This window comes from Cavia porcellus, unplaced genomic scaffold (assembly GCF_034190915.1).
Source record: "Cavia porcellus strain 051 isolate PalLab524CR breed Dunkin Hartley unplaced genomic scaffold, mCavPor4.1 scaffold_9, whole genome shotgun sequence".
Classification (NCBI taxonomy): domain Eukaryota; kingdom Metazoa; phylum Chordata; class Mammalia; order Rodentia; family Caviidae; genus Cavia; species Cavia porcellus.
Window position 1 is genome coordinate 34,217,336 of NW_026947492.1, and position 13,608 is coordinate 34,230,943.

General features: G+C 32.4%; 1 protein-coding gene across 2 annotated transcripts in view; it reads left to right on the top strand.

Annotated features, from left to right (window-relative positions):
• The window catches only part of Angptl5 (angiopoietin like 5), a 128,596-nt gene that overhangs the window by 107,882 nt on the left and 7,106 nt on the right, over positions 1-13,608 (top strand). For both annotated transcript variants that reach the window (XM_063256186.1, XM_063256187.1), the window contains exons 2-7: positions 4,071-4,258; positions 5,807-5,951; positions 7,580-7,683; positions 8,533-8,626; positions 10,689-10,789; positions 12,339-12,459. In XM_063256186.1, coding sequence (XP_063112256.1) covers positions 4,163-4,258; positions 5,807-5,951; positions 7,580-7,683; positions 8,533-8,626; positions 10,689-10,789; positions 12,339-12,459 — 661 coding nt within the window. In that variant the 5' untranslated portion in view covers positions 4,071-4,162. The remainder of the gene's footprint in view (positions 1-4,070; positions 4,259-5,806; positions 5,952-7,579; positions 7,684-8,532; positions 8,627-10,688; positions 10,790-12,338; positions 12,460-13,608) is intronic.

Consider the following 13,608-nt stretch of genomic DNA (forward strand, 5'->3'; position numbering starts at 1 on the left):
GTTATTTGAAGTATATAGGCATTTTAGTTTTCCTGAAAGTCTAGCTTTTTCTCTTATTTGGCGACGTGTGACAGCCACATTAATTGCTCTGTTGCATGTTATTTTTTTTACCATTAAGAGGCATTTTTTTTCTCACAAATGCTTCGATTAGGTTTTGCTTTATGATAATAATGAAGAAGAAAGTAAATCTTGTACTTCAGATTGCCAAATTTTAAAATTTTTTTAGGTATTTGTCTTCAAAATATTAAGTGGGTTTGCCTACATTCTATTTAACTTGTATAATCATACATTTTACAAAACTAAGGCTTCCTGGTTAGATACTTTGATAATAGAGAATTTGAGGATTTTATAAATTTTATGATTGAAAGGCAAATATTAAAGCAATAAAGAACAAGCAAAGTATTTTTTAGAATTAAAATCTGAATTAAATATAAAATTTAATTTTGTCACTGTTGTATTGGGGATTAAACGTAGGGCCTGTAGCATGGTAGACGAGTGCTCTACTACTAAACCACATCCCCAAGTCTATAATGCTTATTTCTTCCATACTTTATAACACTTACATGGCAAGAACTTTCTGGGTATGGGATATAGTAATGAATAAAAAACTTCAAAGTCTTACGGTCATGAAACTTACATTTATTTCTCTTTTCCAATAGAATATACTAGGTAGTGCAAAGTGTCACAAAGCAAAAATGAGGTGGCATGGGGAATAGGGACTGATGTCAGTTCTATTTTAGATTGTGTGCTCAGGAAAGGGCCCTAAGCAAGAGAAATTAGGTCAGAAATCTGAGTGAAAGAAAAAAGGTTGGCATTTAAATATCTGCATGAAGAAAATTACAGGGATAAGAGCTGTAAGTACAAAAAGGCTTTGAGGACAGAATCACCTTGGTTTAGTACATCAGGACCTCTAATTCAGTAGAAGACAGTAGGAAAAACATGCTAATATCTGAGACTGGGGAAGGATATGGCCCAGATTCAGTGGGGACTTATAAGATACGTAGAGACTTAATGTATAATCCAACTTCTGATGGAGGAAATATCATTGGGGGATTTTGAGTTTAGATGTTTCCATTTAAATGGAGAAGAATGAATAGAGGGCTGGGAGAAAGAAAATAAGTTAGGCTTCAAATATATTAAATTTGAGATTGCTATTAGACAACTCAAGTTCATTAACTGGCCTCATTAATTGCTAATGATATTTTATTTACAAAACACGCTAATAACCACTTTACAGTTACAAAGTATTTTGTATTAGGGTTTTACTAGAGAAAACAGATATAACATGAGATATACAAATGTTTACGAAATGTATAAGAAATAACAAGATTGGCTTACGGTGACCAGCCACAGAGTTGGATGAGGAAGTGTGCAGAGGCTGTCTGCATACTGGAGATTTGGTCCAAGGTCTGGAATTCACCACAGTGTCCAGTGCAAGTCAGCACCAGCCGGCTGATGGGTCTGCGACAGAAGGCCGAAGGCTTACAATGAAAGGCTGAAGAGTCTGTGCCAGAAAGCTGAAGTCTACACTGGAAGCCAGGAGGTGACATCCAAACCAAAGGGAAAGACGAGAGCTTCTCCAAAGAATGCAATGCATTCGTCCTTCCTCCTTCCCTTCTATACCTACAGCTGATAAATCACTCTAGGCTGTGTCTTCTACACCCTGGGGTGTAGAGTGGCCAAACCCATTTAGTTAAGCTTCTAAATGTCTCAAGTTGACACAGTCACATCAACCATTACATATGTTCACATACTTAATTTCAATATTGTACTAATAAAAAACTTTAGACAAGTAATGCGGAGTTTATTTGAGCAAAGAACAATTTGTCATTAAATTAGGCAGCATTAAGAACCAAAAATATCCAGCATCATGAGCTCTACCCAGTAGCATCTGCAAGATTTACAGACTCAATACAAAAGCAAAGCAGATAAATTGCCTGATTTGCTACAGCGAGGTATTTGCTTAATTTGGAGATGATATAATCAGTTGGCTTTCTGTGATTGACTTTTACGAATGGCCCCAAATCTATTTGTTACAAAAATACACTCTTGGGAGGTAGCTTTCTCTTTTTCTTTCTTTTTTCTCCCATTTTCTCTTTATATCTTTCCCTCTTCCTTCCCTTTCTTTCTTTTTCAGAATATTACACTGCTTCACTAATGGACTCTTTCTTATTGAAATTATTAACAATTGTTACAGTTGTACAATTTGTGTTGCAGCCTGTGATGACTAATTTTTTGCATTTTCACTTTCATCTTGGCTGATGCTATTTTTTTCTATGTTCTGCAAAAGTATTTTTTCCCCTCAAATAAGAATTTCCTGAATTTATCTCTGGGCAAGTGTGAAAGAACAAAGAATTTTAATGTGTGGCTCATTTAAATTGCTGAGGTGTTGTCATCTTCATTTCAATTTCATAAGACTTCAACTAAACAAATTTAAAATTAAAGATATTCTTTGATTTATAATATAGATTATAAAGGTCATCAATATTATCAGTGTTAGAACTTCATATAAGTCAAGCAAAACATAACAATAGTGATGATATCACCTAACGTTTGTTTGTGATTACATATATTAAATCATTTAATTCACACAACAGAACTGCACCAATATTAGGCATTGTCTTAATTACTTTTCTCATTGCTGAGACAAAATACACTACACTCAAAGTTAAAGGAGGAAAGGTTTATTGTAGCCCTGTTTGTAGAGGTTTCAGTTCATATTCATACTTGGCCAGTTCCAAGGCAGAGTAAGTGGCATGGCAGAGGGGAATCACAGAAGAGAAACAGTCCATGGCAGGCAGGAAGCACAAAGCAGCGAAGCAGGGAAGAAGCAGCAAGTGATGACTGCACCCTTTTTCTGCCCCTTATAGTCTATCCAGCTATATTCCCTTAGGGTGGGCAGCACTCATGCCCAGGACGAACCTTTCCATTATCCACACCCACAACTATGCTAAACCCATCAGTGGACTAATTTAGTAATCACACATCTATGATCCCAGCATTACACACTTAGTCTCACTGTCGATCTAGCCACCTCTGAAGAGCTCTATCTATGATCACATGAGGCTTTGGGGGAACATCTAGACACAAGCCATATCAGGTAAATTTTCCTCAAGGTCTCAGACTATAAAAGAGTGGTGAGTTAAAGATGCAAGCAAGTTTGTACTCCTAACTACCTCATACTGCCTCACTGGAGAAACTCTGAGAAAGTAGTTTTAGTAAATAAATTATAAGAACATTTGTTTTTAAGTAGAAGAGAGAACTTCAAGTCAGAAAAGAGATTACTGGTTTAAGATATTTTTTATTAAAAATGTTGTGCCATGTTTGTGCCTATTGTTTGTCAATCGAATCATAAAAACAATGATCTTAGCCTTGTAATTATCAAGATAGGAAAGGAGATGGAGAAAACAATGCTTTGAATCGGAAGCAAGACAAAGTTTTATTTTGCCTTTAAAATTGACAATAATAGAGTCTTAGTCATGTTTCTAGATTGAAGAGGAGCCTTTGTAAAGGAAAATTTGAAAGTTTGTCACAGGTACTGATTTATCTACTTTCAGAGTATGGTCGTTTTCAATAATATTTTCATTATGTTCAGAATTTTTAATAAGACAATTGTGAAACATACAAAGTTCTAGATATTTGACACATCTGTGGTTAGTATGATCAATAATTATAGCTAGATTCATGTAAAGGTACATTTTAAGTCTGAGTTATCTGTTCTGGATATTATATTAAACAAATTTCTGTTTAACACTTGAAAATAGTTCCAGTGTAATATTCTTCCCACTCCATTTATTATTTTTCTTTTTTTACTATTTTTGTGCAAACCATTTCATAATTACTAAGGTATATCTTTCCAAAGGAATGACCCATAAAAGATGAATTTATGGTTATGCTGTATCTATCTATTGCCTGTCTAGCAAAAGTATGAAGTTATAAGAAGAATTTGTAGGACTTGAAATGCCAGGCTTTCTAGAAGCTACCTTGTTTTTCATATGAAGGGTGTTGTTTCAAAGGAGGGAATGGAAACTATTAAGTATTGGCTTCTGTTTTTATTGTAAACCTTCCAGAAAATTTTAACTGAAGACTCGGTGCCCTGGAGTTTTCTCTACAGACAGCAGACTGATATTTGAAGAAGTGTTCTCATTTATTGGAGAAAAATATGATGAATCCATCCCAAGTATCCCTCTTGTTTTTAAATGTATGTATTTTTATTTGTGGAGAAGCTGTACTAGGTAACTGTGTTCATCATTCTACGGTAAGAATTTTAGTAATTTATTTTTGCTAGTAAAGTTTTATTGGTTTTCAAGATACATATTTAGAAGTTTGAAAATATTAATGACTATCAAGTATAATGTTTGCAATAATTAAAATATTTAATTTGAAATGTTGAGACTGACTAAATGTTACTGTTTATAAATGTATGCTATAAACAAGTTTGATTTAAAAAATTCTCGTAAAACTTTTTAAAGAAATTTCAGGTTTAGGTTAAAAACTAGTTCACAACTTTCTGGTTAACTTGAAAAAAATCATTTTTCTTTTGTTAAGGAAAGCTTTTCTATGAAGTTTTATATTTTGAGTATAATCTTGTGAGTGGTTGGTTATCTAAGAAAATCAAAACACTGTAGCTATTCTGGTGTATACAGTGCTATGAGTAGCTTGGAATTTGAAGCTTTATATATTTTAATGTTGGCTTATAATTTTAAGTGTCATGAAATGTTTTTACCATTGTATCAAAACCAAATTCCAACATTCCATGATTGAAATAAGCATAAATTATAAGTTCCGAAATACTAAAAAAGTTCAGAAATATTAATGATTTAAGTTTCTAAAATAGGTGCTAAAATTTAAGAATCATCTAGAAAAAAGGATATGTAAAAGCTAGAATTTTGAAAACATCTAGTATGTTATCGCAATATAGAAAGTACAAGCAGTTTAAAATAGAGCTTCATAATAAAATGTAAACATCAATTTGGGGGACCTATATCTTCATAACATAGTTGACTCTATAATTTTCTCTCAATATTCTGATAAAGCAGGATGAAACTTGTTATTATTTTACTAAAAATAGTTATTAAATCTATATAATGTCTATCAAAGAATATTTTAATATTGAAGTAACCAATAGCATACTAATAATTATAGATACATTTGGAATGATAGAATTGGCTTTTTAATATTTGTTGTTTTTGCAAAGCAAAATTCTATATTTTTCATTTATTATTGATTCTTTCACATTGGTTTTTTTATTGACTCTTTCAAATTAATGAATGCTTAACATTTCAAACCTTCAAAGGTGTTGTCTTATACAAAAGCCATGGGCTTGTTGCACACTTCTTCCCCTACAGTTTAACAATAGTCAGTTACAGAAAATCTATTTGGCTTGAAATTTTGTAGATATCTTAGGAACATTTCTTAGTCTCTTCTCAAGGAAATTCAAATTGCAAAATTCTTAGAAGAGGAAAGACTCAGCCCTGTATTATACATATAGATTTTCAGAAGTTAGAGTTTAGGCTATAGAGTCACAGTAATGAAAATAAACCCTAAATATATTTTGGAATTTGAGAAGAAAAAAAGATGATGAAAGTATTGAATTAATATACATTTATTATTTCTGTCTAAAATTTACCCCGAAGGCTTACTTGTGGAAGTTTGAATGAACCATTTAATAATTAAATGTTTTTCTAATGATTACCCTCATCATATATCCTGAATTCCAATCTTTTTCTTATAGTCTTCTTATCTATTATGTAATAGATCAGACAACATATTTCAGATGTTTTTCTTTCATTTTTTTAATGTAAAGGATTCTCCAGCAGTTAATATTGTAGGTGATGTATCTAGTGCAAAAGATGAAAGTCAAAGTAATGATACTGTTTATAAGGAAGACTGTGAAGAACCATGTGATGTTAAAATTAAAGTTACACGAGAAGAAAGACATTCAATGTGTAGTAAGTATTAAAAATAAGTGCAATTATCAAGGGATACAACTTCTTGTTTTTAAGATACACGTAAAAAAAATCACATCTTAACTTTACTTCCTTATCACCACAGGTCAAAGGTGTTATATGTTTGACACACAGTAGGTCTTAGTAAATATTTGATAAATGAATGAACCCATCTTCCAAATAGCCCCGTGGTATCAACTGACCGGAGGGAAGAGGCAAACCAGAGGGCCCTGATAGTACATTATATTAAGTTACATTGGGCTCTTTTCTCTTTTTTTCTGACCTCTAGGAAATCTTACCTTGGTTTTTTTTTTGGGCGGTGGTATGTAGGTGGGGGTGAAAGAGGAAATATGAAACTATACATTGGCATTTAATACTATAGTTACTAATACGTTGGTATAATACAAATTCATCGCCAATTTATGTAGTGAAGTGTAATATAAAAAGTTTTAGTGTCAATTCAAAATCTGTTTAGTCAAAGTGCAGCAGTACCATTCATGATCTGCTGTGTATAGCTCTGTTATACACACACGGGGGCAGGAGGAAGAAGGGAGGTCAGAAATGGTGGAGCTGATGATCTGAACCAAGCCACACAGGATCAGCACTTCCAGGTCAGTCAGAAGTGTGAAAAGCTTACTTTAATGTAGCAACCAGTGCGTATAACCAAGTGGCTCCAATTTCTCAAACCAGTGAATGCAGTTTAAGTACCAGTGAGACAGATGTCTTAATCCAGCAAAAAGTTGATGGGAAGTGAAAGAAAACAAAAGAGATGAATCTGAGGTAGGACTGAAAATATCAGATATTATTAATTAATCCTACTGTTAGGTGAAATAAAATAATTTTCAAGGATAAAGTAAGCAATGATGCGTGAATCATTTTGTTACAAAGACATCATTGGTATCATAAGTAAAGCTTGAGTAGAGTCTGACAATACAAGTAGTCAACATTTATGTTTTGATTTTGATGATTGTGTTAAGAATGTATTTAGTGTAAAAAAATGAGGAATAGTGGGACGTTATGGCAACAGTTTCAAATGCTGTAAGGAAAAAGTCATTTGTAGAGTTCTCACAACTTTTCTATAAGAAATATTGAGAATTTTCTATAAAATAAACATATTTTTAAAAGGAAAATATATACTAAAGTTCAATCATAAGCCAGTGAACTAAAATTTTTGACTAAGGTCTATTATGTTTGTGTATATGTGTTAGATTGATTACATAAAATATAGTATTAGAAAAAAATTAAAAAAACATGTTTATGTTAAAATGAACCTAACTGGTATGTAAGTTAATTAATTGTCTTTTAATTTCTTAAATAGTAATTTATAATGAATCTCATATATTTGGTCTCTGTATATCTCATCTCGTGAAGTGAGCATCAATATTCAGAATGTTGTCTCTTGATTAGAGAAGATCAATTATTTTGGGTAATCAGTGTTATTAGAAAGTATTGTTTTATTAAGAATTTTGTTTTTTAAATTGATCTTGAGTTAAATAATGTATACTAACTAAAATGTACAGTTCTGAATATTCAGATGAATTGATATATTTTGTTTACATACTTATCCAAAATCACTGTAATTGTTTTCTATAGTAATGTAATATTCAACAGCTGTTTTTATTATGGTTAAGGAAATCTACAAAATTCTATTGTTACCTACACACGAAGTACCAAAAAACTACTAAGAAATATGATGGATGAACAACAAGCATCCCTAGATTATTTATCTAATCAGGTATGAACTTTTTAGCACTGTGTTGTTATTGCATGTACCTGAAGGGATCATTATTTCATTTTTTAATACATTCATGTACAGACATCTATTTAGTGCCTACTCTGTAAAAGGTACTATAATATATAAGAGGTACTACAGTAAGCCTCCAGCAAACAAAAAGTGATAAAAACAGTGGCCATTCCAGAGATAACCAATTTAGTGGAACAGAAAATGTAAAAATGGGTGCTGTTAGAATGACACAAAAGAGAAAGTGAAGATACAAGAAAGCTTCCCAAAGGAGAGTGCTGACAACCTGAGTCATGAGAGATCAATAAACACATTAGAAGTCCCAAAGACGCTAAGGAAGAGGGTATTCTATTTTGAGGGAATTCTTTATGTGGGGTTGGATCAGCTGGTGAGGTTCACAGTGAACAAGGGAAACTGAAGAACTAAAGAACCAGGGATTAAATTGTGGCACGCTAAATAGTCAAGTGTTTGAGCAAGGAAATAATATGAACCAACTGACAGCTCGAGTGGAGAATGACGACTCCAAGAAGATCAAAGGGAGGGGACCAGAAACAAGAGGAATGGTTGAGGCAGGGCAGGAAGGACAAATTGGCAAGAGCAGTCACATGCAGAGATGGGCAGACGAAATCAGTATTGGGAAGGTAGACACTGCTGAATATAATAATTGTTATTTAGTTTTGCCTTTAATGTGTTGTTAAAGTAGTAAGGATTCAACCCAGAGAAAAGGACATCACTTCAGAGCTGTGTTTATAAGGGGCTTAGAGGTAGTGTTTATATAATTTAGTTAGGGGAGGTTTGTTCAAACATAAATGTACTTAAATATGTATGCACATGTGTGTTTAGGTTAATGAGCTCATGAATCGAATTCTCCTTTTGACTACAGAAGTCTTCAGGAAACAGTTGGATCCTTTTCCTTACAGAACAGTTCAGTCACATGGTGAGACTGCTGAGATTTCAGTTTTTTCCTTTGTATTTTATTGCTTAAAATTTTCCTGGACAGCTTAGTACATTTAAGGTTTGTTTAAAAAATGCAGTTCACTGTTCTCTAACTGACTGGAAGGCTAATACCTGCCATTAAGTAAATTATACCACAGACAATGTGTACTTTCCTAAACCAGAAAACTTTTTGAACCATTTGAAAATAATGCCTGTACAAAGACATCTCGAGTCGGTTGAAAATAGCATAGTTTTATAGGCAGTGTTACTTTGGGCTTCTCCTTTTGGCATTTTATTCATAATTACTTTTCAGACAGAAGAAAAGTAAGCTTCAGAATTCCACCCACCTGTAAAATTATTTTTGATATATTTGAAAAGTTTCAACTAGGATATAACATTTGAAAAGAAAAAGACATTTAAGATAGAAATAAATAGGAAGTTAATACTTGTTTTGGTACTGAAATGCAGCAAATTAATTCCTATAGGCTTGGAAAGAAAGATATTCTGTAAATCTGCAGAACGAATTCAAAACTCAAAGCTTTTAGCAAGTAAGTTTCATTGAGGGCCTAGTATGCGATCCTTATTTTTTTCTTAGATAGGGAAAATAATAGACAATGCCTGAGAATCTTCTGTATTCAAGGTATGAAGATAGACACTTTCACTTGTTACTTTAAAATTATTTTATTGTAACATTTATTTCCTGCAATTGTCTCTCAGTAAGTAGTTTAACATGGTAGTTCACAAGATGAACTCTTAACTGTCTGGTCTCAAATCTCTGATATGTTTCCTTGATATGTTTCCTCATCAGTAAACTCACAGTATCTATATCATGTAGTCAATGTGAATGAAAATCAGTAAATACATAACGAAGTTCAAACTATTGCCTGATGCCTACTAAGGGCAATATAAATATTCCTTATCTGCTCATCATCTGATGATCCAGTCAAGAAAAATCTAAATAATCTGCTTATATTTATTTGGATGGTAATGACAAAGCAGATTCTTCAGCCTATATAATTTCTTCAGCATGAACTACTATCATACTTTTGAGTGTAAAGTTATTTTAAGAATTCAGAATGTAGGCAATGAATCTACCTTTCCTGGAAATAAAAGGAAAAGAAACACCTTTTTATAGTTAACTTTTTATAGACATTTTCTGCATATTAATGTATGATAGGCCCTGTGCTAAGGGCTTTATATAATATCTAGGTATGTAAAATGTCAGATTAACACTATAAAATAGTGTTATTATTCTGATGTAATGAAAAAATAAGACTGGTTAGTTAATGCTTCTTGGCTAGCAAAGAGTAGAATTAGTACTTTAAATCAGGCAACTGAGCAACTGATGCTGTTAAGAGCTGATTTTTTTACATTTATATAAGATACATGAGAGTATCTTCAATAAAAGGTAATATTCATAGTAAAATGTATTCCAATCCATATACATATGTTTACAATTCCCCATGGAACTGAGTGCTTTACAGAGGAGGGTGATTACCATACTACAGCTCTAACTTTTCTAAACTGAGTGTTAACCTCAAGCTGAACTTGGTGAAGACAGTGGTTTCACCAATTTCCCCTTTTGCCTGTTGGTAACAGTGGTCTACAACACGTCCGTCTCTGAAGTTTGAAATACAATAGTCAGAGGTGTGTTGATAGGTGTTAATTTACTTACTTTTGAATTTTTTCTTCTCCATTCATAGAGATTTCCCTTATGCCCTCTAAGATGAACCTGGGTTCCTGAAAGAGCATTAGTTACTGAGAAAGAGAATGCATAGTATATTAAATCAGTGTTGATCCCAAATAAAATACTCACACAGTGTAGAACATTAATCATTAACTGGGATGTTGTGAGTGAATGTTTATTGTAGCCTAAATTTTTTAACATCCATTCTTTATAGTTTCTAAAATTGTGACCATATACATTTCTAGAAGTTAAGACCACCATAGCATTAATAGAGATTATAGCAATAATTTCAAAAACACAACCAATGATCTACAGTAAGTGATTCTCTGAAATGTAAAACTGAAAGTATTCTAAATAACCAATTTTACTTTTCTAGGTTTAGACTGCACTGATATTAAAGATACCATTGGTTCAGTCACCAAGACACCAAGTGGTTTATATATAATTTATCCAGAAGGCTCTAGTTACCCATTTGAGGTAAAGTTTTTCTTTAACATATAGAACAAGATAAAATTCAATAATAGTATTAGCTTATTAATTGTTCAGAATGTTCTCCTTGACATAGGTAAAATAAGTTGGTAAAAGTTACAGTTTTAAAATTTTGGCTTTCTGTAATTCTAAGGTCCAAACGATGAAACAGAAAAAAAACAGCCTGTCTGTCACTTTTCTACTTGAGTTTCCATGGTTACATTCTTCAAAGTAAATTTTTTGGTACATGATCTTATATAATCCTTACAGTAGGCAGAATCATCCAACATAAATCTTTGCTTTAATTAGCCTATGGAGATTGGAAAAAATAGTGTGCTTTCCTTTGGATCCTGCTAAAATACTTTTGATTACCCTTCCTTCTTATGATTAAACTTCCTTTTGATGACAAATGATTTTATGTCATTGGAAAAGGAATTAATAATTTACAAAAACCTTTTACTGGCGTGCAAAGTAGATTGATAAGCAATCCATCCTCAATTTGGATAAAATGAGATATTCTTATATCTGTCCTTAGTAGTTCTATGCTGAGATTTCTAATGGAAACTTCTATTAGAGATAATACATATTGATGGGATATATGTGTGTATACATGTATGTACTTCTTCTGAGTATAATTTTTCTTTGTATATAATAAAGTTCGTGTCGTGTGATTCCTTATTGGTATTACTGATAAGCATTACATTTTTAAAGTACATGCTACCAGTAACTCCTTAGAGTTACTATCATTATTTTTTGTAATTTATTGACAAGATGTCAAAAATTGGCAATTAGGTGGGAAATAATTTTAAAATTACTTAAATTACTTTGCCTGCATATCCAGAACTGGATCTGAAGAGCTGTAGCAAGGAAGGCTTCTAATTTTGGAAAGAGTGGGATGCATAATTCCTTCTTCTGAGGGAAAATGTTGGTTCCCTAACTTCTTTCTCATTCTTTTCTCCATCTCTGTGTGGGAAGTTTCTGTTGAAGAGCGTTGCTCTGCTTTTGTCCCTGTCACTTTTGTAGATCTCCTGTGGCTGTCCAGGTAGGTGCGCCTATGAGCACCTGCTGAGTGGCAGCAGTTGGTGCTTTTCTGTCTGAAAATGCTGGTCTGAACACAAACTGGCTTATAGGAAAAGGGAGTGACCAAGCCAGACATCCAGGCATATTTAACACTTTAAAAACTCAGCATTCTAATAGAAAGAGAAAGTTAAGTTGTAAAGTAATATTGCACATCACTCTGGCCTACCAGATCAGTATTGTTATTACTAAACCGAAAATTATTTATAGAGTTGAGGAATAAGAAGGTAAGCTTAAAAAATTATAGTTAAAAAATAGCTTAAAAAGTGAATGGTACAAGGTCTTCAGTTAGTTTTATTACAGATTTGTTTTATAATAGCATCATTTCTAGAGTTAAAAAATCTGACTACATTAATGGAATACAAATGCAATAAAATTTTAAGTGAAAAGTATTTTATCTTTCTCTAGACTTATAGATGAAGAATTTATTTTATAATATCAAACAATGAAACTAACGGTGATATTTTCTGGTCATGTTTAGGTTATGTGTGACATGGATCACAGAGGAGGTGGATGGACTGTGATACAGAAAAGAATGGACGGGATAATTGATTTCCAGAGGTTGTGGTGTGATTATCTGGATGGATTTGGTGACCTTTTAGGTCAAATTTTATGTATTTCTTCTCTACTTTTTCCCTTTAACTTTGATATTTTGTGTATAGATTTTCTATATTGATCATATCTTTTGTAAAATATAGCAAGTTCATATGACTATCAAAATATAACAGATTATGCTGTCTTCATATGTCTTCTGTAGCAATGTAAAATTTTTTTAAAAATATCTGTTGAAATGTGATTTGAGAGAAAATTCCAAATTGAATACCCATTAAGTATCTTACTACATCCTTAGCGGAGTTTTGGCAGGTGCTTACCAACTATTTGTAGAATGAAAAAGTGAACAGGCATGGTTTCGAGAGCTCTTAATATTCTTAAAATCTGTGCTATGTCTACTCAAGCAAATGAAGCAGAGAACTGAAGTATGTGATTATTCAAATTCAAATGAGCATAATGCCTTATAAAATATTAATAAACATCACTATGTTCAAATTTGAAAATTATAAATCTCAGAATCACTTTTTATAGTAAACAACATTGATACTTCTTTTTTTTGGAGAGGAATTTGAGACAGGATCTCACTATGCAGTTCAGGCTGGTGTTGAACTCATTTATGTAGCCCAGGTTCACCCCAAACTCACGATGATCCTCCTGCCTTAGCCTCCTGATTGTTGAGATTACAGGTGTGCACCAGCATTGATATTTCTGAGCCTTGCAAACTTTTACATTAGTTGGAATTTCTACAAATTATTTTGATAATTTTTGTGCTATTTTAAAGTTGCTATTATTGTAATTTAAAATATTTAACATCCCATAATAATGTCATTCAAGGATTCATTCAGTAAGTGGAAATGTTAATACTGAGGACAAAAACTTTACTTCATGCCAATAGTTTTAGAAGGGGTTTGACTTATAGCCACATAACTGTCATGCTATAGTGTACAGTTAAATATTTCTCTTTCTCAACATTATCTCTGATTTTCCATTGTACATTTCTCTTTCCTTTAAGTAGTCACGGATTTACATAGCTTTGAATTGTCATTTTTTAATTTGTGCTGTTTTTCTATGGGGCCATGGTATGAGTTTTGATTAATAAAGTCTCTAGGTATATATTCCTGATGCAAGCTGAGACTGCCTTGAACATTTAAAAAAGTAATTTGAGGATTAAGAAAAATGTACTGTTAAGTCTTAAGTAT